The 24,895-nt window shown below is 37.3% G+C and overlaps 3 protein-coding genes across 3 annotated transcripts; all 3 read left to right on the plus strand.

Annotated features, from left to right (window-relative positions):
- The first annotated feature begins 4,909 nt into the window (after nucleotides 1–4,909).
- Nucleotides 4,910–6,682, plus strand: LOC125472120 (transcription factor MYB4-like). The gene is made up of 3 exons (XM_048573193.1): nucleotides 4,910–5,259; nucleotides 5,378–5,507; nucleotides 6,149–6,682. Exons 1-3 carry the CDS (start codon nucleotides 5,115–5,117, stop codon nucleotides 6,438–6,440), a joined length of 567 nt encoding a protein of 188 aa, XP_048429150.1. The 5' UTR covers nucleotides 4,910–5,114; the 3' UTR covers nucleotides 6,441–6,682.
- Nucleotides 6,683–9,129: 2,447 nt separating this feature from the next.
- On the plus strand, nucleotides 9,130–13,990 carry LOC125473864 (cell division cycle 5-like protein). Its single transcript, XM_048577223.1, has 4 exons — nucleotides 9,130–9,414; nucleotides 9,717–11,426; nucleotides 11,967–12,248; nucleotides 12,877–13,990. Exons 1-4 carry the CDS (start codon nucleotides 9,238–9,240, stop codon nucleotides 13,642–13,644), a joined length of 2,937 nt encoding a protein of 978 aa, XP_048433180.1. The 5' UTR covers nucleotides 9,130–9,237; the 3' UTR covers nucleotides 13,645–13,990.
- Nucleotides 13,991–21,753: 7,763 nt separating this feature from the next.
- Nucleotides 21,754–23,382, plus strand: LOC125473865 (protein LIGHT-DEPENDENT SHORT HYPOCOTYLS 1-like). The gene has a single exon (XM_048577224.1). The coding sequence runs from the start codon at nucleotides 22,314–22,316 to the stop codon at nucleotides 22,923–22,925; it is 612 nt and encodes a 203-aa protein (XP_048433181.1). The 5' UTR covers nucleotides 21,754–22,313; the 3' UTR covers nucleotides 22,926–23,382.
- Nucleotides 23,383–24,895: the final 1,513 nt, after the last annotated feature.

Below are 24,895 nucleotides of genomic sequence, written 5' to 3' on the forward strand. Positions count from 1 at the left end.
ATGTCTCAATGAATAAACTGAATTTTTTTTTTTTTTTGGGGGCCCGTTGCAATCTATTCCTATCTAAAAAACTTATATTTAATACTGGGTTCCCAAAATTCAAATCTTGAATCTGCCGCTAATCATCATCATCGATTTCTCCTGTCGATCGTATGAAGAAACAAACAATAGCGATTGGTCCAGCATTGCATGCATTTTACTCTCAATGCATGAAAATGGAAGTTGATCGGATGTCACTTTCTCCATGAAGGTGCAGGCTGCCGTTGTCGAACCATTTCCCACAGGTGTCTAAAAGATAAGGATAATGTCCATTCCTATATTTTTATATCTCATAATTAAACAAACCATTTAGGCATGATCATTGTTGTATTATGTTTATATAACACCAAAAGGCGCTCGCAAATCTAGGCCTAATCGAGTTTGCTATAGCAATGTGTTTTTTTTTCTAGAGTTAAGTTCGAATTTTTCTTCTTGTAACTTAGGTGGACTTAATATAAAACATTACTCGTATAAAATCACCAAAATATGCTTCACTACTTAATGCATAAATCTGTGACATTTTACCCTTTTAATTATGACAATGCGAGAAGTTTTTTTTTTTGTCCCTTTAATATAGAATCACTTGGTTTTGGTTTTTTTTTTTTTTTTTTTTTTTTTTTTTCAAAAGGGATCAGTTGGTGACTTCACCACTGCACTACACTCTTTTGGGGGTTGGAAAGATTTACAGAAGCGTTTGAACTTCCCCTGGCCACTATCTTGTTATTCATGAGCGCCAAAAATCGAACCTAGAATGTGCGATGCGAAATATAGGCTTGAAATTTGTTCCTAACCACTGAGTCACTTCGTAATGATAATAGAACATCACTTGTTTCAAAACATCAAAATACGCTTCATACTTAAGAGAGAGGATCCCGGGGATCCTCCAATCACATCCGTTCATTGTACATCGTGCAGCTAGTTTTTGTCAGATACTGTTTATATTTAATTTTAAATGAATAAATTTTCAATGATTTCTAACGCATAATGTATGATTAATAGATATGATTAGAAAATCTCCAAGATCTTCATAAAGAGAAATTGGCGAGGATCCTCCTGATCATGCTTAATACATAAATTTATGAAATTTTACCTCTTTAATTCTTCTTGTGACAACGAGTGAATTGAGTTGAGTGAAGTGAGGTTAATGGATAAGCTAGCAAAGGTGTCAAGTGGGAGGAATATGCACTTTATAATTATTGGAGAAGCCTCCACTATGTCAACTTTTCCAAAACCCTAATCTTCTTTTGTTCTATTTTCTCTTAATATTGCTCCCAATATTTATCACCCAAAGTTATTGATGTTTTATTTTTATTTTTTACAACAAAAAAGTGTATCATTAAAGATGTTGAGCAGCATAATGGAGATATGTTTAAGGGAAAATATAAAGAACAAAACTTTTGATATATGATTCTTAGAGCTACTTACAGATAGATGTGACAAATTAGCTTATTAAAATGAGTACATTTGAATACATGTTTAATTAGATATCATCATAACATAAAGGTGAGATTGGTAGTGGTGATGATGATGGTGTGGGATGAAATCAAACTAAATGAGTCTTAATAGGTATCCATTAACAATCCAGTGAGTTAATTTGCCACCTCTACTTATGAGTGTGGTCAAATTAAGATTTTAAAATATTTTAAAATTATGTTATAGCAATTAGGGTTTTATAAGACATTCTAAGAGACCATGTAAATCCACGTGTAGTCAATTAGAATTTTAATGAACGTGAAGCAATCGCATGCAAATCTAACTGTATTCAAAATGTTATAAATTTTGTATAATTTCATTGAGTGTAAAGAGACGTACACACTGTTCACATCTACTTATTATCATTTCAATTTGGATGATGCCGTTATTGTTTTTCCTGGCCATTGTTCCTTCATTTCTTGGGATACCTATAAATAAGCATAGCATGCAAAATTGAATATCTTGTCGTCATGCATCACGTTAAACATGTCATTATTTTATGTTAATCACTAATCCGAGGTTATCATTATTTTAATCTTTGAAAAATGCTTCACGTTACCTACTGATTAATTTAGCTAGATCAATTATTTACATTCTGATGTAAGCACAGCATGCTTCTTTTACATGATTTGGTTCAACTTCTTATTATTATAAGTAATTAGGTTATTGTTAATGATGGATTTATATTTTCATCAACTGTCTATCCTGACAGTTGGATGAAGTTGGTGAGGAGAGATTTTTTAATGTGTTCGTAACATGGGATGATACGTCATATGTTATTATACAAGTAGAAGAAAGTTTTTTTACATATTCGTTTACTTGTTTAATGACATATGACGTCTGCCCATGTTCCATGCACGCTAAAAAACTCTGCTTGGTGAGTTGGGTTATAAGCACAAACAAGATACAGGCATGCAATTTGGCTCATAAACTAAATAAGTTTAGGGTTTGTTATTCCTTTTGGGGAAAGCTGCATTGATAAATGACATCTTAAAATAATGAATTAGTCGATTAATTATTGTTCCTTTAGTAATTGAAATTGTTAGGTGATATGTACGTGGAATCCATACGAAGTTGACATCAATTATCATCACTAGAATCTGTGAAACAATATGCTTTTAGAAAAGGTTTTTTTTTTTCTTTTTTTTTTCTTTCTTTCTTTGAGATTGGTATTATTCCTCATTTTAGTCCGTAAAATCGATCGAAATGGTCTCTTAGTTTGTTCATCGTTAATCATTTTGATCATTTCGTAAAATATATGTCAATATCAGTTTGACACAAATACGCTTTAAAAGGTGGTCACGTGGTGATATTGAACAAGAGTTGAACATAACAGTTGAGTTGGTAACCCAACATGCTATTCATGTGAATCGAAAATGAAATTTTTCATCCGTTGCTAACTCAAGAATCATACCTCCTGGGGTTCTTGAGTAAAAGTTTATATTTTTTGTATGCACAATTTTTGTCAAGTTCAGTTGATTTATGCCGAATTATGTCAATGAAGGGTTTTGTTGAGCAGTCGGTGGCCCTTTCGACATATGATGAACCACGTTGCCGATACTTCTCAGCATCTGCCGAGCCATGTTGTCGAGGATCACATATCGAGCCCTACCGACATCTTCCGAACAAACATTACATCGAATACTTTGTGGTCACTATCGGGTCTCGAACTAGACTGCCACAAGGTCCCCATAGAACCTTCCAAGCCATTTTCTTCTCTTCTATTCTATAGGGGTTCGGGACCCAACTGCTTTTCTGATGGATCTGCCTTTAAATAGCACTAAATGGTGCTGCTAAACCAAATTTTACTTGGACTTCATAATATCAGAAAGTTTTCTTGATGTGAAAAATGGGATTCGTCGGCGTCCTTTGGGCCTTTTACTTATGTGGGTCTGTCGATGTCCAATTTGGCAATTACTGTAGCACATGAGCTACCCTATTGTTCAAAACTGGTCTAGTTTATGTTATTCAAACTTTCACAGTAAACAAATGACTTACGTTTTAAGACATTCACATGATTATCTTAAATCAATTATACATGTTGTGAGAAAAATTCAAATGCATAGCAGTTTATAACTCACTCGGATACAACTATAGTGACATCTTTATATAAGTTTCCCTCGAACATTGAAGACTTGTTTTTCTGATTTATGAAATTTGGATGGGTTTTTTTTTTTTTTTCCAAAGTCGATCACGCATGAGGGATTGGACATGGAAATAGAATTGCTAATCTGACATGTATGTATGAAAAGTCAGTCTCACTTAGGTAGCTAGACTTTCTTAACAAAGTGCAATTAGAGAGATCTTGCACCAAATATAGTCAAGATCTGTGTTATGATTACTTGACTTAAGCAGGTGTGATAAAAATGCGCACTTCATCTGAAGACTGATGGATTAACTTTGAAGAATTAATTTAAGCTTCTTTTAGATATTAATTGATTATGTTCAACTCAATGGTGCGTGCGCGATTGTTGACTTCAATTCTCCGCAAAAAGTGAGGACAGTGCATGATTCCATCAGCACAAAATGGTTACGAACCAATCCTAAACTTGGATTATTGATTAGAATTTAAAGTGTTAAATCTAAATTCACAGATGAACAATATAAGTATATACAAAATGCATACAATAACAAGAAAGTCTTATTTCACAAAGTGGGATTGGTTATATGAATTCTAGAATGCTATTTCATTTGGTTTTGCACCAAGTCTTCCATTAGCTCTAAGAACTCTATGTCTTTTCTTAAAGTCTATTTCTAAGTCTGTCTCATAATCATATCTTCTAACCGTAGCATCTATAGGTTTTTCGTTCGTATGTCTAAACCACTTTAACTGATTTTCTCTTATCTTATCTTTCAATTGTGACTACTCCTACTTTAACTCGGATATCCTCGTCTTGATTATGTCATTTCTTGTGTGCCCAGACATCCAACAAAGCATTCTCATCTTCGTTATATTCATTTTTTGCACGTATTGATGCTTGACCTCCCAAAATTTCGTGTCATAAAACATCACAGGCCTTATTGCCATCCTATAAAAAATTTCCTTGAACTTTAGTGGCATATATACAAAATGCATGCGGTTAATATAAAGACATTGGCAATAGTTCTTATGTATTAATACTCGCTAGATAATAGAGTAATGAATCTAATTAGAGTACTTAGGTTTTACTATAATTATGTATGAAATGTACAATGCATATTGCATAAAAAACATGCATGTTTTTCTCTCCAACAGACAATTAGACATAGTTTTTTATAGCAGGGCGGCTTGGAATAATATGTATTTGATATCAATTTGGTAGCTCTCTATTTCTCTAGTGGCGCATGTTATATTTGACCATTCGGCACCAAAAGTGTTCTTCTGAGCCGAACAAAAGCACGTCTGAAATGGATTCTTTATCTGCTTTTGTTCAACCATAAAAGTTAGGGTTTGAAGTACTCCCCAATAGTGCATCCCCTTAGTGATCAACGATCCATTGCCCATGCGCATCTAGAGAGAGAGAGAGAGAGAGAGAGAGAGAGAGAGAGAGATAAATAGAGAGAGAGAGAGAGGGAGGGTAGTGCATGTCCGAGTTAGTTACCTAGTTAACTTGGGGAGAAAAATGGTGAGGGCTCCAGCTCCTTCACCTTGTTGTGAGAAGATGGGAATGAAGAAGGGACCGTGGACGCATGAAGAAGATGAGATATTGATTTCTTACATCCAACAGTATGGACATGCGAATTGGAGAGCGCTTCCAAAACAAGCTGGTGAGTCAAATACAGCGAAACGAGATCATATCCCTGCTAAGAATTGGGGATCGTACATATAGACTATGAACTTTGTTATGCATATATTATAGTATCTAATTAATTATTTGCTTTATAGGTCTATTGAGGTGTGGAAAGAGTTGCAGGCTTCGGTGGTTTAACTACTTGCGGCCGGGCATTAAACGGGGGAACTTTAGCAGGGAAGAAGAAGAAACTATACTCAACCTGCATAAACTTCTTGGAAATAGGAACTGATCTTCTCTGGTTTACTATTTTCTGTTTCCTACTTCAAGTCAACTAATTACTCATCACAACCTATTCATCAAAGCCCTATATATTATATGTTGTCCAATTTATTTTCCTGTAGCTAGCCTACCTACTTCAGTTTAGAAGAGAGACTTCTATGGAACGGGTTCATCACTATCTTGCCTTATTTTAGAAAACTTATAAATAGTGTGGGCCGGGATGCTATGATAATAGTGAATTCGTTCCATATAAGTCTTCTCCAAATTCAGTGTATTAGGCTAAGTTGGGAAGTTAACTTAAAAATCAAGGCTACTTTAGCTCTCAGCTGCTCATCCTCATCATTCTCTCTCTCTCTCTCTCTCTCTCTCTCTCTCTTTCTCTCTCTCTCTCTCTCTCTCTCTCACACACACACACACACACACAAATTTCTTTGTGTATGCATGGACTAGTTAACTGATCATCGTACTAGGATTCACAAAATAGGACGTATGATTAATTTGCTGGCTATATGTACTGAGATGGAAGAACTCCTAAGTCTCCTATAAATGTAAATATATACTTTGCTGAACGAAAATGATTGATTTATATGCTTAAATATGACCAAAAAATTAATTGATTGATGTTGTTATATTACTGTCTCCAGATGGTCTGCCATTGCGTCGAGCTTGCCAGGCCGGACAGACAACGAAATAAAGAACTTCTGGCACTCGCACTTGAAGAAGAGATCAAGAACGTATTTTAGACTTGATGATTATCATCAGCAGAAGCACTTCTCGTCAAAAAGTACTTTTCCAGTTCCAGGGTTAATTCATGAGCCTCCTTCCTCTTCCAACCATGCCGTACCAATCCCGAACAATGATGGTTCCAAGACCAGTATTGAGGACATAGATTTTTGGTACAACCTTTTTATGAAAGCAGGAGAGGCTCCAGAGTAGTACTGCATGATGGAGATGTAGCACAATTAGAGTAGGGCATGCAGAAGAGTTTGAATTCTTGTTTTCAATTTTGAGAGGTTGCGTTAATTGGTTAACATTGTAACATATATGAACGAGGGGAGATTTTTCAGTGTAATCGGAACACGGGATGGTACATCACGTGTCATTATACAAATGGTGGGATATGTGTATTAAAAAGTTAATAACTTAAAAAATAAAATTTATCACCACTTATATAAAAACACATGGTATACCACTCGTATTTCAGTCACAATGAAAAATTTCTCATGAACAGGAACTTCAATATACAATAAAGAAGAGATCAAGAAAATCTTTCCTTTAGGCGGAGAAGTCTTTACATGTTAAGTGAATCACGAGAACTTCAACATAAACAACCTAGTAGAATCCTGAATCACATATCCCAAAGGTGAATCACGCACAGCAATGAAGCTTCTCAGCACTTACTCGGGTGGGCTGAGTTGGGTTAAATCATTACAACTACTACTAATTATTTCATTTTCTAAATCTCACATGGGCTACAGACCAAGCCTACCCTCAAAGCGCTTCATCCTTGCTTATACATGACCTCGTATTAGTAATTTAGAATACCACGATAATAGTCAAGAGACAAGAATCAATCCAGTCTCAGGCTACTGCTCATGAATTCGAGCTCTACCTAATTAGGACAGAACTGCCTCACACATTTCATTTTAATTGGCCTTTCTAAAGCTTCAAATTCTTTACTCTCTCTTACACTCGCACAAATCACTTTGTGCATGCATGGACTAGTTAACTGATCACCATACCAGAATTCATTTAATATTACGTATACTTAATTTGCTTGCTACATACTTTGAGATGGATGAGCTCATATATATATATATGTATGTATGTATATATGTATATATGTGTATATATATATTTGCTGAGAATGCTTTATGATTAAGTGTCAATAAATCAATTAATAAATTAATTAACTAATGTTGTTAATTACTGTCTGGTCTGCCATCGCGTCAAGATTTCCAGGCCGGACAGATTATGTTATAAAGAATTACTGGAACTCTCGGTTGAAAAGAAGAGATTCGAACGTCAATGTCCCAGCCAATATGCTGCAATTTTCCCACCGCAATAAGAATCAAGAACCTTTTTTAGACTTGATGATAATCATGATCAACAGAAGCACCTGTTGCCAAAAAGTACTTTTCAGGGTTAATGCAGCCTCCTTTTTATTCCAACCCCGCATACCCGATCCCGTAAGATGATGGTTGCAAGACCAATATTGAAGACACGGATTTCTGGTACGACCTCTTTATGAAAGCAGGAGAGCCTTGAAAATTTTGTACTGCATGATGGAGATTGAAAGGTTTGAGTTAAATGGTTAGCATTGTGACAAATATGTGAACGAGAATTCAATATACAATAAAGATCAGAGGGACCAAGAAGATAACCTCTCCTTCAGTGCAATGGACAGAGAGGTCCTTTACTATCACTGCTACGTGGTGTTAATAATTTATGTTGTCGTGATAATGTGATTGCCTATCTACTTGGATTAATTCGTTTTATATCTCATATTGTTTAGGATTTTCAGTTTGAGCCTTGTTATGCTGTTCATTGTCTATTCTCTAGCTTCCATGTTTATGAGAAAATTTTAAGTGTTCCTGACACTTGTGCGAGGTGGTGTTCCCCACTTATGATAATTTAACACCTAAATTTAATTAATTAAAAAAAAAGAAAAGAATATCTAAGTATCAAATTCTCAGTGGTAGGAACACCACCTAGTACAAGTGCCCGTACCCTAAAAATTTCTCCATGTTTACATATAACTAAAGAAAAACCTTCTTGGAATGGGCAAAGAAGGTATAAAATGATGGATGGTGCTATCCAGATATCTTACTTTACTTTTCACATGTTCTGTGTTAATTTATGTCATTTGATCATCTTCAATTCATTCGATTTGAAGACTACAAATTGAGACGAGTGTATGGAAGATAAAAAGAAGTGTGTGTATAACATCATCCTAAAATAATCATCATGTCTCTTTTATACGGTCGAGAGATGCTATCAGCTTTCATAGTTGGGTTTTTTCGTTTACATTTTCAACTTATCTTCTCATACTACAATGTTACGCGATGATTACAATTTTTTACTTTCATGTTCATTCTTAAGAAATCTATAAAATCATAAATCTTTTAACTGTTTAATTAATAACATTCTCAAAAGAACAAAGTTTGGCTGCTTAGAAACAAGCATGAGTTTCTGCTCTCATCCAACAACTTGACAAGTGTGCAAAAATAATTGAAAAATCAAAACTTGAACTAACAACTTAGACATTTGTCAAGTTGTTATTGAATGAGAACGGGAACTCTTGCTTGTAAGTTTTTTTCTTCTCAAAATGTACTACCATCCAAGATCAAATAGTTTGGGCTGGTTCATATATCAAGCCCTTAAATTCCTATTTCCTCCACTTGCTATTTCTTAATTGTAATTCCCCGTCCCTCCTCCAAAACGATTGCTATTTTTTTATTTTTTATTTTTTTGCAGATCTCCCGTTTTTATCCACTCTCCTCAAATTATAGAGCTGAAATATCACACTGAGAGGGAGGAGGGAGGGGGGGAGAGAGAGAGAGAGAGAGATGTGCCGGCGCGATAGGGTTTTATCAAATCGAGAAGTCACCGATTCTTAAACCCCCGGGGGATTCTCCCATTATCTTCTCCGTTGCGTCCCAGTCGAAAAACCCTAGGGTTTTGGTACCAATCGTCAATTATTAGGGTTTGAATCGAAGAAAAGTAGGGCAAGATGAGGATTATGATCAAAGGAGGCGTGTGGAAGAACACGGAGGATGAGATCCTCAAGGCGGCGGTCATGAAGTATGGGAAGAACCAGTGGGCTCGAATCTCGTCGCTCTTGGTTCGCAAATCGGCTAAGCAGTGTAAGGCGAGATGGTACGAGTGGCTCGACCCCTCCATCAAAAAGGTAATCTTTTGCTTTATTTTCTGATAATTTTTATGCATTATTGTGATTTATGTTCTGTTTTGGATGTTAGATGGTGAAAGATTGCAACTTGAGGTTTTAGGTTTTGTGTGTTGATTGTGGAAACCGATTTGGATTAGGGTTTATAATGTTTGGTTATACTCGCATTCGTCTCGGTGGTTCAAATATTTGATTTGCACTGAGGTGGGAGAAAGTTATGAAATTTTGATGTTCTAGGAAGTTTTTAGCTGGGATTTTAGTTAGGTGAATTTGTAATGCTGATTCAATAATCCCAATTCTTGCAGACTGAGTGGACTAGAGAAGAGGATGAGAAGCTTCTACATCTTGCTAAGCTCATGCCTACACAATGGAGAACCATTGCCCCGATTGTTGGTCGTACTCCGTCGCAGTGCCTCGAGCGGTATGAGAAACTGCTTGATGCAGCCTGTGTTAAGGATGAGAATTATGAACCGGGTGATGATCCACGGAAGTTGCGGCCTGGAGAGATTGACCCAAATCCCGAGTCGAAGCCCGCTCGTCCTGATCCTGTTGATATGGACGAGGATGAGAAGGAGATGCTTTCAGAGGCGCGAGCTCGGTTAGCAAACACTAGGGGAAAGAAGGCTAAAAGGAAAGCCAGGGAGAAACAGCTTGAAGAGGCCAGAAGGCTTGCTTCGCTACAGAAAAGGAGAGAATTAAAGGCGGCTGGCATTGATACTAGGCAGCGAAAGAGGAAAAGGAAGGGAATAGACTACAATGCGGAAATTCCCTTTGAGAAAAAGCCTCCTCCAGGCTTTTATGATGTTGTTGATGAAGATAGACCAGTGGAGCAGCCTAACTTCCCTACGACTATTGAGGAACTCGAGGGGAGGAGAAGGATTGATGTGGAAGCGCAGTTGAGAAAGCAAGATATTGCTAAGAACAAAATTGCTCAAAGACAGGATGCTCCATCAGCTATACTACAAGCCAACAAGATGAATGATCCGGAAACAGTTAGGAAGAGATCAAAACTGATGCTTCCTGCACCCCAAATTTCGGACAATGAATTGGAGGAAATTGCAAAGATGGGTTATGCTAATGATCTTGCAGCTGAAGAATTCACTGAAGGTAGTGGTGCAACTCGAGCTCTTCTTGCAAATTATTCCCAGACACCAAGGCTGGGAATGACACCTTCACGAACGCCTCAAAGAACACCTACTGGTAAGGGTGATGCTATAATGATGGAAGCAGAAAATTTGGCCAGGTTGAGAGAGTCTCAGACACCATTATTAGGAGGAGATAATCCAGAGTTGCACCCATCAGATTTTTCTGGGGTGACACCTAGAAAAAAGGAAATTCAAACGCCAAATATGATGCTTACTCCTTCTGCAACTCCTGGAGGTGCTGGCCTTACTCCAAGAACGGGTCTTACGCCTAGAATTGGCATGACGCCATCAAGGGATTCTTTTGGCATGACCCCAAAGGGGACTCCCATTAGGGATGAGCTTCGTATCAATGAAGAAATAGATACACCTAATAGTGCAAAACTGGAGCAGCGAAGAAACTTGCAGTTTGGTTTTGGAAGCTTACCACAGCCTAAGAATGAGTACCAAATTGTCGTACAACCAGCTCCAGAGGATAATGAAGAACCTGAGGAGAAGATTGAAGAGGACATGTCTGACAGGCTAGCTAGAGAAAGGGCTGAGGAAGAAGCGCGCCAGCAAGCATTACTTAGGAAGAGATCAAAAGTATTGCAGAGGGAGCTCCCTAGACCGCCTGCTGCCTCTTTGGAACTCATCAGAAATTCCTTGATAAAAGCAGATGGAGATAGGAGTTCATTTGTTCCTCCTACTCCTATTGAGCAGGCTGATGAAATGGTTAAAGCAGAACTTCTTAGCCTACTAGAGCATGATAATGCCAAGTATCCGCTTACTGAGAAAGTAGACAAACGGAAAAAGAAAGGTTCCAAGCGCAGTGCCAATGGACCTAGTACTGTCCCTGCGATAGAAGATTTTGAAGAAGATGAACTGAAAGATGTATGTTTTTAGTTCCTCTTATGTGTTATTCCTTTTCTATAATTGCTGATTTCGTTAGGTCATTTTTGTCTTCTTGTTTTCATATGCATCCACCTTTATATTCTGGACACAGATGCTTGGTGCGGTGGCACTGCCTTTGTTTCTTCAATTTATTTTTTATGATATAGTATAGAGAATGGTTTTTTCATTTTCGTGTATCTGTGTTGGCAAACATCTCATCATTTTTAAGCAATACGTTTTCAATGGGTAGGATGATATATTTTGATATGTTAAAATACATGAATTCATATTTATGATAAAAAGATTTTTCTTCCCTGTTCTATGCAGAAATATCTGATGTGTTATGAGAGAGGGAGAGAGAGAGGGAGAGAGAGAGGGAGAGAGCATGACTAATGTCTGATTTTTCTTCCCAATTCAATTCATTTGCCCACTGTTTGTCTATACAGTATGAACTGATGTATTTTGATTTATTGGCTACCTTTGAGCATGACTAATGATTATATAGCTCCATGTTTTTTATGATTGCCATGTTATATGCAGGCTGATTCATTGATAAAGGAAGATGCAGAAATTCTTCGTGTTGCAATGGGGCATGAAAACGAATCCCTTGATGAATTTGTTGAAGCACACAAAACTTGCCTGAACGATCTCATGTACTTCCCTACTCGTGGCGCTTATGGTCTATCAAGTGTTGCTGGAAATATGGAGAAGCTTGCAGCTTTACAGAATGAGTTTGAGAATGTGAAGAGGAAGATGGATGATGATATCCAGAAGGCAGCCAGCATTGAGAACAAGGTTAAAGTCCGCACATATGGTTATGAGGTATGCTTACTGAATTTTGTGGTTATAGAAACGTTTATTTTGTGATGTTAGAGCAAGGGCTTTGGACGCATCTTTTTTTCAAACATGTTATGCTGATTTCTTGGGTTTTTATTCCAGCTTGAGCTAACATCATTAGTTCCCCTTGAGAGTGAAAGTGGGACTTTATATTACTAAATTTTAGAACCATAAATTAACAGAAATTTTTGCAGCACTGTGCAAGTTCATAGGCATTAGTCTTGTATTATAAAATTATAACCTCTCCTAATCTACGAAAGACTCGTACTTTAAACAATTATTCAAAGAAATAATGCTGGACATTGGACTCCATATATTTAACCTTTGGCATTGAATAAGATTCATCGCCATCTAGAATTCCTAAAAAGAAAAGGGAAATGATATCCGCACACCTTTTTTCTCCATGTGCACACACCCTTTATTTCTGTCCATCGGTTCTCCTCTGATTCATTCAATTCAAAGGCCAGAAATATAAGGTGAGTGCAAGAAGAGAAAAATTGCAGTCACTTCCCAAAAAAGAAGAGGCAAAAATAATCTATGGCTGCATTTCATTTTTTGTTTTAGGCCAAATTTATAGATTGTTAATTAATTGCACTTTTTTTTTATTTTCCAGATGCGGGCTAAAGAGGGTCTCTGGCCAAAAATTGAGGAAACGTTTAAGCAGATTGACACTGCTGCAAAAGAACTTGAGTGCTTTAAAGCTTTACAGAAGCAAGAAAGATTAGCGGCAACACACAGGATAAATAATATCTGGGAGGAAGTTCAGAACCAAAAGGAGCTTGAGCGGCAACTACAGAAGCAGTATGGGGATCTTGTAGTCGAGGTGGAAAGGGTACAGCACCGCATGGATGAACTCAGAGCAGAAGCAGAAAAACAAGAAATTGCAGTGAGGAATTCTGATCTGGAGTTGCCTGAGGCTGCAGCAGATGTGACTGTTCTGCAGACAACTGCAAATCCTGATCCTGTAACTGCCTCAGATGAGCTTGGAAATGCTTTTCCCGGTGGTGCATCTGATGGTGAAGCAACAAATCAGCAAATGGATGGTGTGCAAGAACAGGCTTCAAGAGCCCCAGAAGGTGATATGGACATTGATGCCGAAAAGGTTCATGCGAAGCTAGCGGAGGATATAAACTTACCTGATAACATGCTTTCTACTGTTGAGGGAGATAATGTTTCCGACAATGTGGATGCATCTGAAAACCTGAAGGTAAATGATCCTGAAGTATCTAAGGATCAAAAAGTTGAGATGCCGCAGAACGTGACAGAAATTGAAGGCACTGTCCAGGCAGCGGTGGACGATGGTTTTGCTAAAGAGACTGCCACGACTGTTTCTGTTGAAGGAGAGGTAAATTCAGCTGAAACTGCAGCAGCACAAATCTAAACTCGTTCCGTGGCGGACTCAGCCTGGCTTGGGTGATGAGCTTTAGCGAATCAAAATGTTGGATCGGATTACCAGGTGCGAGCAGATTACAGATGTGCTAGTCTGTCGGAAACTGCATCGTGGTTCATGAATTCGGGATGTCGTTTTCGATTTCAGAACTCTGGACCATATGATTCACCTGAAAGAACAATTAAGATCGTTTTCTGGTCTTATTACGATGTAATTGTTTATCAGACTGAGGAACTATATACTTGTTGACTGAAAAAAGAGAGACTGAAGAACTTGGAATCTCTTCGTTTTGAAGTATCTATGGTCTCTTGGACTCTGATGATCCACTTGCTCTCAATCTAAAGTCTCAAGTCTCAATTTCGGTTAAATTCGTCGATCAAGTGGTGGATAATCTCAGTCTTGTAGTAATTATCTCATTAAACAAGCAAATTTGGTAGACCTAAAAGCATGGGAGACCCTATTTTCGGGTTTTCCACCATCGCTTTTGAGCACTCATTTAGGAGTTTAAGGGAATATTAATGTTTCAAAAGGAATATTGCCTCCAATAGAATAACTTCATTATTAGTTTATGTCCTGATCGATTATTTCTGATTGAGATAAGATTGCAACTCTTTGCAACTATTGGAATTGATTTTCTTATCCCAATCTCGTTCATAAAATTGCTTTTTTATCTTTTCACCTTAAAAACGAGATCTCTATTTATTTCACATCGCTCTCCCTCACTACCCGATTTGAAACCCTCTCCCTCAGATTCTCACCACCAAATGTGAAACCCTAGCTTATCCCCTTTCCCTCTTCCCCTCTCATACGATCAGTGTTCAAGGGAAGGTGTGATGTCGTATGTGTGTTGCTTTTTAGTTATACACTAGATACTAACTTTAGGGCTTGTTTGGATTTCAAGCAAAGCAATATTGGTCAATTTGTTTCTGTTTGATGATAATTAGTCTCCCACTATGCAACTAGCTAGCCTTATCCCACAATTTGTCAATTGATTCTTTATTTTTTGCGATACACTATGCCAGTATGGCCTCCACCACTCAAACGGACATCGACGAGGAAGACGATGGAAAAGATGTTCGTCAGATCTTTGTTTTTAATGATCTTAAAGATTATGTGATCGTGATCGTTTATTATACATCTTACGGTCAGTTTTTGTTAGGTATTATTTTTTAAATTTTAAATTTTAAATTTTAAAATAATTTTTAACTGCATAATATACAATAAAAGATCACTATCACGAAATTCCTAAAATTCCTAAGAAAAGTATACGAGGAGGATCCTTTTCCGAAGACGATTACGACAACCACAAAAGTGGATGAACATACACTTTGGAATGAGCAGTTCTGGGGAGTAGAGTAAGTAAAAATCATGCCCTACGTGAGGTCGTCTTGCCACATGGCTGCCTTCGTGCCACACCCTCCCAAACCCCAAGTTTCATCAGATCCCCAACCTTGCAAAAAGTCGCCTTTCAAAATCCTACTCTTTGCAACCACGAGCTAGTGGTTTAGTGATAAAAGACGGATTACGAAATTTTCTTAAAATTAAAAACTAGAGGTCTCATATTCGAAACCTACTGTTAGTGTGGAAGCCAGACTTGTCACCAAAAGGAGAAATGCCTCTACGAGTCTTCCTGACCCTCGAAAGAAGTGAATAATTGTTGCTTGCCATCAGTTGTCATTTAAAAAAAAAAATGATCTTGCTCTTTGCAAAGCATTAGAAGTTAACACCCAAAAAATATTTTCTCGCCTGAAAAATTATTCCTAATCAGATTTAGGGCTGGAAAAAAAACCCAAAAACCCGAACCTGAACTGATAAATTTCGAAACCAAACTATACTGAAGTTTGGTAAACCGAAAAACACTAAAAATTTGGTATGGGAATCAGTACCATATCCCGGTAATCCCATACCAAACTGATAAATATTTTGATTAAATTTTATATATAGTTGAATTAATAATAGCCATTGAATTTGGTTGAGATTCAATCTCAACCGTTCGTTTAAAACTCAGTTCTCTCTCTTACCTCACTTCCTCATGGATACCTTAGGCTATCTCCAACCAAAGGAGGGCTAGAGAGCTCCTTTTAGCCTTGTAGCCCTCCAAGAAATTAATATTTTAATAAACAGTGTCAGGCCATATTCCTTACCATCTCCAACCGAGAGGCCAAAGGGCCATAGGCCAGACATAACCATATGACAAAAAATCATCTCCAACCAAGGGGGCCAAAGGGCTATAGGCCAAACATAATTTATTATTTTAATTGAATTAATATGGTTACTTAAATTAAACTACCTAATAATTTTTTGAGATGGAATCTCAATAATTTTACATCTCGAATTTCGAGTGTCATGTGTCGATATGTGAGTAACTTTGTAGATTTCTTGTCGATATAGAATCTCAATAATTTTACGTCTCCGATTTCGAGTGTCACGTGTCGATATGTGAGTAAATTTGCAGATTTCATGTCGATAAGAAATCTCAATAATTTTTCGGATAGGATTTCGAGTACCACGTGTCGAGTTGTATTTGGTTGTGGGAATTTTAGTCAAGAAAAATTGAACTCCATCATGATGTCGTGCATCATATTACACAACATGATTGTGGAGGATGAGCAAGATGGCTATATTGATGGACAATCTGATGACGACCAAGAAGATCTAAATAGGTCAAGGAGGGCTCGTGCAAAAATATATGATGAGCCTAATTTACCTTTAAATCCAAGAACCGGTAATATCTCTTTAAATGAGTACATGAGACATCATAGGATGATACATTCGTAGGCCACAAACAAGTACCTACAACAGGATCTTGTTGCACATCTTTAGGCGTTTAAGTTTTATATTGTTAAATGTATTTTTTTAATGTTGTTAAATGTTGTTTAAGTCTCATGTTGTTTAATATTGTTTAAGTTTGAGGTTATTTAATGGCTTAGGTAGTTATAAGAAAAAAAATAGAATTTTTTATTTTTTATTTTAAAAAAATTTGTCAAAAAAAAAAAAAAAAATAAAATCAAATCCAACTACTACCTGGCGTCACGCTGACGTTAGCTAGCTGGCGTCACATTGACGTTAGCTAGTTGTTGTAGTTCAAACATTGGGCCCGCCCGGGGCTGGTTGGTTGGATTGGGCCAGCCAGTTGGCCTGATTTGGTATTTTTGGCCTGGTAGGGCCCCTTTGGTCTAGTCTTTGGTTAAAGACGATTTTCGTGTCATTTCGGGCTAGTTTCGGCCCTCTGGTCGGATCGGTTGGAGATGACTTTAGTACCTTAGACTCTGGACCTTCGAAGCTCTCTCCGACATCACCATTCACCGCCACACTCCTCCCTCTTGAACCTCTCTAGCGTCATCATGACTTGGAGGCACGCATCTTTGACTCACTCCTTCTCGACCATCTCCATTTCCTTTCTCCTCTCAGGCGTCACTCCCAACCACCCATTCATCTATCAACTCGTCGTTGACCACAATTTTCTTTATTTTATCTCCGGCATTTAAGTCACTAAGAGCAGTTCCACCGGGGGTAGGATAGGCCGGCACCCAGCCAAAAAAATGGCCCATCACCTAGGGAAGCCTCTCCAGCCCAGCAGATTAGCAGGCACCCAGCCCAAGCTGGTCTCCAGGCCAGCCCAAAATTGACAGACATTGGGACCAGCCCATCTGACCCCAGCGTGACATCAGCCATCTTTTTTTTTTTTTTTTTTTTTTCCGTGCCAGGTCCGGTCAAGGGCGTTGCCTGACGAATTCCTGTCTCATTCCAGAACATGACTTGCTTATCTGGAATAGGGGTTTTGGGTCGGGGGTTCATGGTGATTGGCGATGACGGCGGAGTCGAGGTCGGCGAGGTGTTCGCTTAGGCAGGGGCGTAGAATCCGGTGATGGGTTTGGTAGGGTGATGGTGACATGTGGATAGACGGTGAGTTTGGGGTTTCATTGCTCTTTTAGAGTTAGAGGAAGAAGGAGGAAGCGGTGGTAGTTGAGAGAGCATGCATGGCAAAAGAAGGAAGTGGCGTGTCAATGAGGGAGAGAGGCGGTGAAGTTGAGAAAGAAGTGGAAGGGAAGTGCAGGGGTGGACAGTGGTGGGGATGAGGAAGAGGTGTGGAAGATGAGAACGAAAGGGGTGTGGATTTGGCGTGGGAATGGAAGGGAAGTGCAGATGGACGAGAAGGGAAGTGCAGGGGCGGTGGGAATGAGAAAATAAAAATATTTTAATAATAATAATAATATTTTATTTTTTATAAAGTCATAAATTAAAAGTAAAATTATTTTTTGTTATAATAAATAATAATAATATTTTAATAAAATGGACTAGGCTATTTTTTGTTAGAGGTGGAAATGTTTTTGGCTATTACTGTTTATTAGGGTCTATCACTGTTCACTAAGTGGATTAAATAGACTGGGTGCTGGCGCATTTTTTTAGGGGCGAAATTGCTCTAAGGTGCACAAGAAGTGCAACACATTTCATAAGTGGATCTTATCCAAGGGCTGCATGTTTCTACATGTTGGAAGTGGATTTATTTATTTTAAGGGAAGACAAATGATGACAAGTCACAGTTATTCACCATTTCCAGGGGCCGGGAAGACTTACATAAGCATTTTAGCCTTCCGTGGCCACAAGTCTGGCTTCCATACCAGCAGTGGGTTTCGAACTCAAGACCTCCAATTTTTAGTTTTAAGAAAATCTTGTAATTCGCTATTTACCACTGAACTACTAGCTCGTGGTTCACGTTGGAAGTGGATTTGAACACCGAAGTTTGGGGCAACAAGGAGTGAAGGAGCGATAATAAATTGAAGTGCTTTCATTTATGATTTTAGGATAAATTGCTTTTATGTTGTACTAATATTTAAGGTAAGGAAGAAGAAACAAGAAGGCATGTACGTTAAGAAAAAATTGATACCACTATCATATTGGTCCTCAATTAAAATAGAAATTATACATTAAAAAGACAATAAAAACGATCAGATTATATGACAATTACATACCCTAATTGTCTGCTTTTGCAAACTTTTTCTCCTTTGAATTTTTTTCCCTTTTCCTTTGTGCACCTTCATGTGTCTATCCAAATCTCATTGGTCCTCGAACCTCCTTGAAATATCACACAACAGACACTCAAATCATAAAAACAATAGACTCCACAGTCCTCACTGACAGTGATAGAGAAGCATATATAACATAAACAAAACTAATTGCATTGTTCTTCAAATTGCCTCCCTTTGATTTGGAGTCCATGGGAATGTTCTTGCAACCATTTTCATTTTGGAATCCAAATGTCGTTGGTGTAGTTGCATTATCGAAACAAAAACATTTTGATTTGACTCAAACTCTTTGACCTGTTCTTTGAGTTGCCTCTGTTTCACTTCAAGTCCATGGAAGCATTCATGTAACGACGTCTGTTGCGAAATCAAATGCTTCTGGCTTTCTTGAACCATTGAATCAAAATTATTTTTGTTTCAACTCGAGCTCTTTGGCCTGTTCTTCAAGTTGCCATCCTTTCATTTGAAGTCCATGGAAACAGTCTTGTAACTTCTCTTGTGAATCCAAATGTTTTTTTTGTGTTACTCAACCCTTAAACCAGATTGCTTTTGTTTCAACTCAAGCTCTTTGCCATGTTCTTCAAGTTGCGTCTCTTTCAATTCCAGTCCGTGGGAACCTACTTGTCAAATCTTTTCTGAAGTCTTATACATGCACCTACGTTCGCCGCCAAACCAACGGTGTAGCCCACTGTCTTGCTCGTCTATCTATCTCTTCTGGTTTTTCGCGTTACCACCAACTTGTATATGATGCAATTACTTGGTAGAAAACTGTTATTGTAAATTTGTAATCAGTATATAACATCACTAATTAAGTACCGTAGTAAAGAAAAACAAGTCTACTGTCAAGAAGCAAGCTTCAAGCCATAAATGCCATGGAATAATTATTACCCTAAAGAAAAGAAAGTAATGAACTAGCTATATTGTTGCTTTGGACATGTCAGTGAGTTTGTTTGAAAGTATTTTTAAAATAGTTGAAAGTGTTTTTAATGAAAATATTCTTGAAACCAAACTTTAGTAAAATGACAAATGAATTTTAGAAAAACACTTTATTACTTCATGCAAGAAGCACCAATCATTTTAAAACCAATTCCAAACAAGTCTTAAAGCATACTAATCTTGACACACATTATGCGCTAGAAAAGGATTAGCAAAACAATTTTGTTTGTTTGCTTGCTAAAAGCATAAGCATTCGTTGCTTTCTGCTAATTTGCATGCATGCGACAGCTAAAGAGTCAATTCTAAAGGGACATGAACCATGAGATTTTGGATGAGGCTATACGAGGAATTTGCTATGAAGGTTCCTCGTTGATTTGTTGCTTTCTTGATCGTTTGATTACAGTGGGAATTTGTATGCAGCACTTGCTCTCCATCTTTTCCAGTGCCACAATTTTCTTGACGACTTTTTGCCACTTTGCCCTTTTGCGTAAGATTAATTATGATTACCTTTGGATGGCAAAGATTTAGGCTAAGTAATATTCTTTTTTTTTTTTTTTGTGTCTTCAATGTGGATAAATCATTGAAAAAGTTAGATGGCAAGGAAAAATAAATTCAGTTGAACTTTGCACATTTGATCTATAAGAAAGCTGCTAGATCCATCTCCAATGTTCTATTTTTTTACTCACATTATAATTTCATCCGCTATAAAAATTAAAAAATTGAAATGATTATTTTCTCATCCATTATTGTTCCTAAAATAACTTTTAATATCTGTATTTCAAAAAAGTTGAAACGCTATTTTCTTAACAACGAAGTCTCATATGACAATAAATAATCAATCAGCAAATGAATGACCCTCCAAATGCTCTGTTGCTGTGTGATTATGTACTCTAATAACTACCATCAATATTCAATCATCATCAGTTGCTAGCTTCTTACCCTTTAATTTGACACGGCATTTGTATTTTTTCGTTTCAAATATCCTTCTATCCTTATCCTTTTTTTTTTATTATTTGGCAAATTCAGCTTACATATTGTCAATTCCTCTCACAACCATTGCAAGTCTAGGAGACCTATTACATTTTCGCGTCCAACTTGTTATTATTATATTATATATCTTTTAAAGTTTTTATTGGTTGTTTTACAGATGAGTAAACTTTTAATTAAAATTTTATTAAAAAATGAGTGAGAAGATAAAACACTGGATTAAAATAACAAGAATCTCTATTTTAGAACTTACTAAACCTAATAATAGTAATTGTAATGCACCATACTTCGGGGAGGTTTTTTCTTCCCTTCAATTCTAGCGATAAAAAATAACATAATTACACTATGAAAAGGGTTATTCAATTTCAAACTTGTGCAAAAGAAAAAGACACTGTTTTAATTAACTTGAGATTGTAAAAATGTAATTGCTTAGAAGTTTCCTGCATATATTATATATGGTCCGTGACTGATCAATCTGTAGCTATGTAACTTTGCTATCAAGCATTTCCTCATTCAATCCGTACAAACAGAAAAGCAACCTTCATTAGTCCGAATGAGGATCCTCTCAAGATTAATTTTGTGAAAATTCTGGAGATTTTCAAATCATGTTGGTTCATCGTATATCGTATAATTAATTTTCATCAAGTATTATTTATATTTAATTTTAAATAAAAATATTTAAAATAAATTTTAATTGCATAATATTTGATAAACAAATATTATTTAGGAATTTTCAAAATTTTCACAAAAAACATCTGAAAAGAATTCTCCTGACCATGTTGATTTAAATAAAAAAAATTAGTGGGATGGCTGTGTGATTGCATGTACGCGCTTAAGGGAGGGGGTGTTGGTGTTCGTATAAATGTCCGTAAGCCAATGGTCACCATCAAGTTACTGCCCACTGCCTAACTTGTCCTATTAAGGGAAGACACTTCCTGTTAACTTTACTTGTTCCTGCTAACTTTATTTCAACTCTTATTCCTCAAGAACACAGACTCTGCAACCCCTCTCCTCTCTTCCCTTAGTTCACTTCATCATTCATCACTCTTCAAGTCTTGAGATCTTGAAATCTTGGTTAGTACTTCAAATCTCTCTCTCTCTCTCTAACTCCATTAATGGGTGAGTACTCTCAGCTGGTTTTTCGCTTTCTCGCAAAATATTTTATGGAAATTAAGGGAGGTGACGATCTCTGAAGTTGTTCCTTGTTGAAATCATTCATCTTCTTGCAGCAGTACTCTGACTGTTATTCAAACTAAGTTTTCCCCAAAAAGATAGTAGTCATGATGAAGTAGATTCTTCTCTATTGATCCCCAAAATCTAAGTTTAATTAAGTTCCAAACATCTCCCCCAACCATCTTTTCTTCCAAGATTATTTCCCATCTCTCTCAGTCTGACAGATTATATTTAAGGAATCCAAGCAAAATCTAGCATTTTTTTTTGGGTATATATCTTCCTCATTTGCACTAATTTCATACCTCAGCTGAAGTCACTCTCTCTCTACTCATCCAAAGAAGCAAAACCTCTTTCTCTCTCTAGAAGCACTACCTACTCATACTCTCACTCATAACCTCATTCACAAGGATCTAGCTAGACAATACTAAAGAGAGAGAGAGAGAGAGAGAGAGAGAGAGAGAGGTAGAGAGAGAGAAACCCTAGAGTGAGAAAGATCAAGATCCAGAGAGAAACCCTACAAATCTCACCTTTCATTCACCAATGGATTTAGTTTCAAACCCTATTTCCAACAGCCCCAGCATCACCTTTGAAAGCCCTATAATCACCAATACCAGGGCCATGATCTCTCCACCACCGTCCTCAGCAATATCCACAACCCCCACCACTCCTCCCACCACTCCCAGTCGCTATGAAAACCAAAAGCGGCGGGACTGGAACACCTTCTGCCAGTACCTCCGGAACCACAGGCCGCCTCTGTCGCTCCCGATGTGCAGCGGAGCCCACGTACTGGAGTTCCTCCGGTACCTCGACCAGTTTGGCAAAACCAAGATCCACATCCACAACTGCCCGTTCTTTGGCCTCCCAAACCCACCTGCTCCCTGCCCCTGTCCGCTGAGGCAGGCGTGGGGCAGCCTGGATGCCCTCATTGGCCGCCTTCGAGCTGCCTATGATGAGCACGGGGGGAAGCCTGAGGGCAATCCCTTTGGAGCCAGAGTTGTGAGGCTCTACTTGCGTGAAGTTCGTGATTTCCAGGCAAAGGCAAGAGGGGTTAGTTATGAGAAGAAGAGGAAGAGGCCCAACAATAACAATCCAAAGTCAAGCATGAGTACGGCCATGATCACAAGTTCTGCTGCTTCTACAACTACAAGTTAGTCCAGAGGGAAGAAATTAAAGTAAAATTAATCAAAAATGCAGTAGCAGTCATTTGGGGTATAATATTCCTCTTTGTCTTATATTATTCTATATATCTATATCGATAAATATAATATTCTAGCTAGTTAGATTGTTCCCTTTTTGTGCACAAAAAAGGAAATGGTCTAATGAACTCTTTTGTAATATGTTCTTGAAATATTGTAAGTGCTTTTTTCTGTGTCCGAAAAAGAAAGGGAAATGCATACTTTTGGGGTTTGGGGCTCGGCCTTTTTAGTGATCAGAATTTTCTAGGTGTCAAGTCTCTAGGGTAAAATGGGATCAGAAATGATCAGTAGTGGGTGCCAATGTAATTACAAGCTAAGTAGGTAGGAGGCTAGTGGTAGATATATATGATGCATTATTGTACTTGAAGCACAATATCAGATCGTCGATGAATTAATAGTAGATTTCCATATCAGTTATTTGTTTCTGCTTATTAAAATAATCATTTTTCAAATTTAAATTTTGAAAGATTGGTTTTTAAAGTGTCGTCGATACTTATCAATATTGATTTTGATAGATTTAATTAATGATTTTAGTTAATTTTTCTGAATCATTTATCTCTCTTTTCTTTTATAATATAATATCTAAAGCTTTAATGCAAAATTTTAAGTGGATTTCTCCCATTAGGAGTAGGATTCTCTGTTTTTCCTTCCCTCCTATTTGAACGGTCACGGTAAACCAGGTTAACATTTTGTATTAATTTTTTTTTATACAAAAAGAAAAACGAAATAGAAAATGTAAGAGGAGAGATGGAAAGATGTGGGAAAATAATCCTACTCCCTCCCATTATCAATCAAATTAAACCCCAATTTGCCTCTCTAGTGGGTGACTATATTCATATAATTAATATTAACCACCACATATCAAATGTGATTTCAATTCCATTTTGGTTTATGTATTGACAGTATTGCTGTTAGGCTCTCTCTCTCTCTATATATATATATATTTATGAAAAGAAATTATTCTGGATGATTCATGAATGACTGGTAATTATAGAAGTGGAAAGTTCACGAGCCTAAATGCAGTCAAATCTGATTAGGTATTAGTTTAAAGATAATCTTATTAGATCTATAATTAGGCATAAAGACAGCCTAGATTATTTGCTGTTGGTGATGCCAGCCGAAAGACAAATCTCTAGGCAATAATAATGAGAAATTTGGAGATTTGGAACTCTGTACTCTTATGTATTTCTAATCCACCTGGACAAACAAGTCTTTAAATTAATCAATTTCTTTGCATATCTGGTATGGTAAGGCCGATGTTGGGCAAACCCCCTTTGGTTTTACGAGTATCTGATCTGCTTAAAATGTCACCTTTCAAGGGTTTTATTAGATTAATATTATATTTTCAATCTCTAAAGACGCAAGCTCTAGAAACCAGAAATCGACATCTTTATGTCTCTCTTTCTGTGGGCGTCTGGGTATCGTGTGCGTGTGCAAAACCTACTTATGCACTGAGAATCTTTCTTTTGTTTCTTGATTAATTGATTTTTATGGGGCAACAAACAAGCCTAGCATGCATTGATTAAAAGACCTAATTGAACTCTTTGGTTTAAGATATGAATACAGTGTAGTTTAATCAGATTAAAAAATGAAATTTGTTTGGCGAGAACATGTGAAACACCAACACCCACCCCCCCCCCCCCCCCCCCCCCCCCCCCCCCCCCGCGAAAAAAACGATGCACTGGATTGTCATCTATAATTTAGTTTTAGAGCTGTACTGCTGAACTTGAACAATCCATATGCATTGCCACACAATTATTGGCCACAATATATAAAGATTATGATCATATCATTGATAGGTATGACTATTTATGGCTATGGTGTGTTTAAAAAGTTATGAGTTAGCAAGAGATTTAGTTAGGCCATCTCCAACCGAAGGGTTCAGAGGGCCAGAGGGTCGAAAATATAGCTTTCGATTATAACCGA

The sequence above is a fragment of a genome, unplaced genomic scaffold (assembly GCF_019419815.1).
Source record: "Pyrus x bretschneideri cultivar Hongxiangsu unplaced genomic scaffold, Pyrus_bretschneideri_v1 Contig11, whole genome shotgun sequence".
Taxonomy (NCBI): Eukaryota; Viridiplantae; Streptophyta; class Magnoliopsida; order Rosales; family Rosaceae; genus Pyrus; species Pyrus x bretschneideri.

What these genes read in the sequence shown, in the direction of transcription:
- LOC125472120 (XM_048573193.1), top strand. Translation starts at nt 5,115, where the DNA reads ATGGTGAGGGCTCCAGCTCCTTCACCTTGTTGTGAGAAGATGGGAATG. An exon ending in AGCGCTTCCAAAACAAGCTG is followed by an intron (nt 5,260 to 5,377) that starts GTGAGTCAAATA and finishes TTTGCTTTATAG; the next exon opens with GTCTATTGAGGTGTGGAAAG. An exon ending in CATAAACTTCTTGGAAATAG is followed by an intron (nt 5,508 to 6,148) that starts GAACTGATCTTC and finishes TACTGTCTCCAG; the next exon opens with ATGGTCTGCCATTGCGTCGA.
- LOC125473864 (XM_048577223.1), top strand. Translation starts at nt 9,238, where the DNA reads ATGAGGATTATGATCAAAGGAGGCGTGTGGAAGAACACGGAGGATGAG. An exon ending in TCGACCCCTCCATCAAAAAG is followed by an intron (nt 9,415 to 9,716) that starts GTAATCTTTTGC and finishes CAATTCTTGCAG; the next exon opens with ACTGAGTGGACTAGAGAAGA. An exon ending in TCCGCACATATGGTTATGAG is followed by an intron (nt 12,249 to 12,876) that starts GTATGCTTACTG and finishes TTTATTTTCCAG; the next exon opens with ATGCGGGCTAAAGAGGGTCT.
- LOC125473865 (XM_048577224.1), top strand. Translation starts at nt 22,314, where the DNA reads ATGGATTTAGTTTCAAACCCTATTTCCAACAGCCCCAGCATCACCTTT.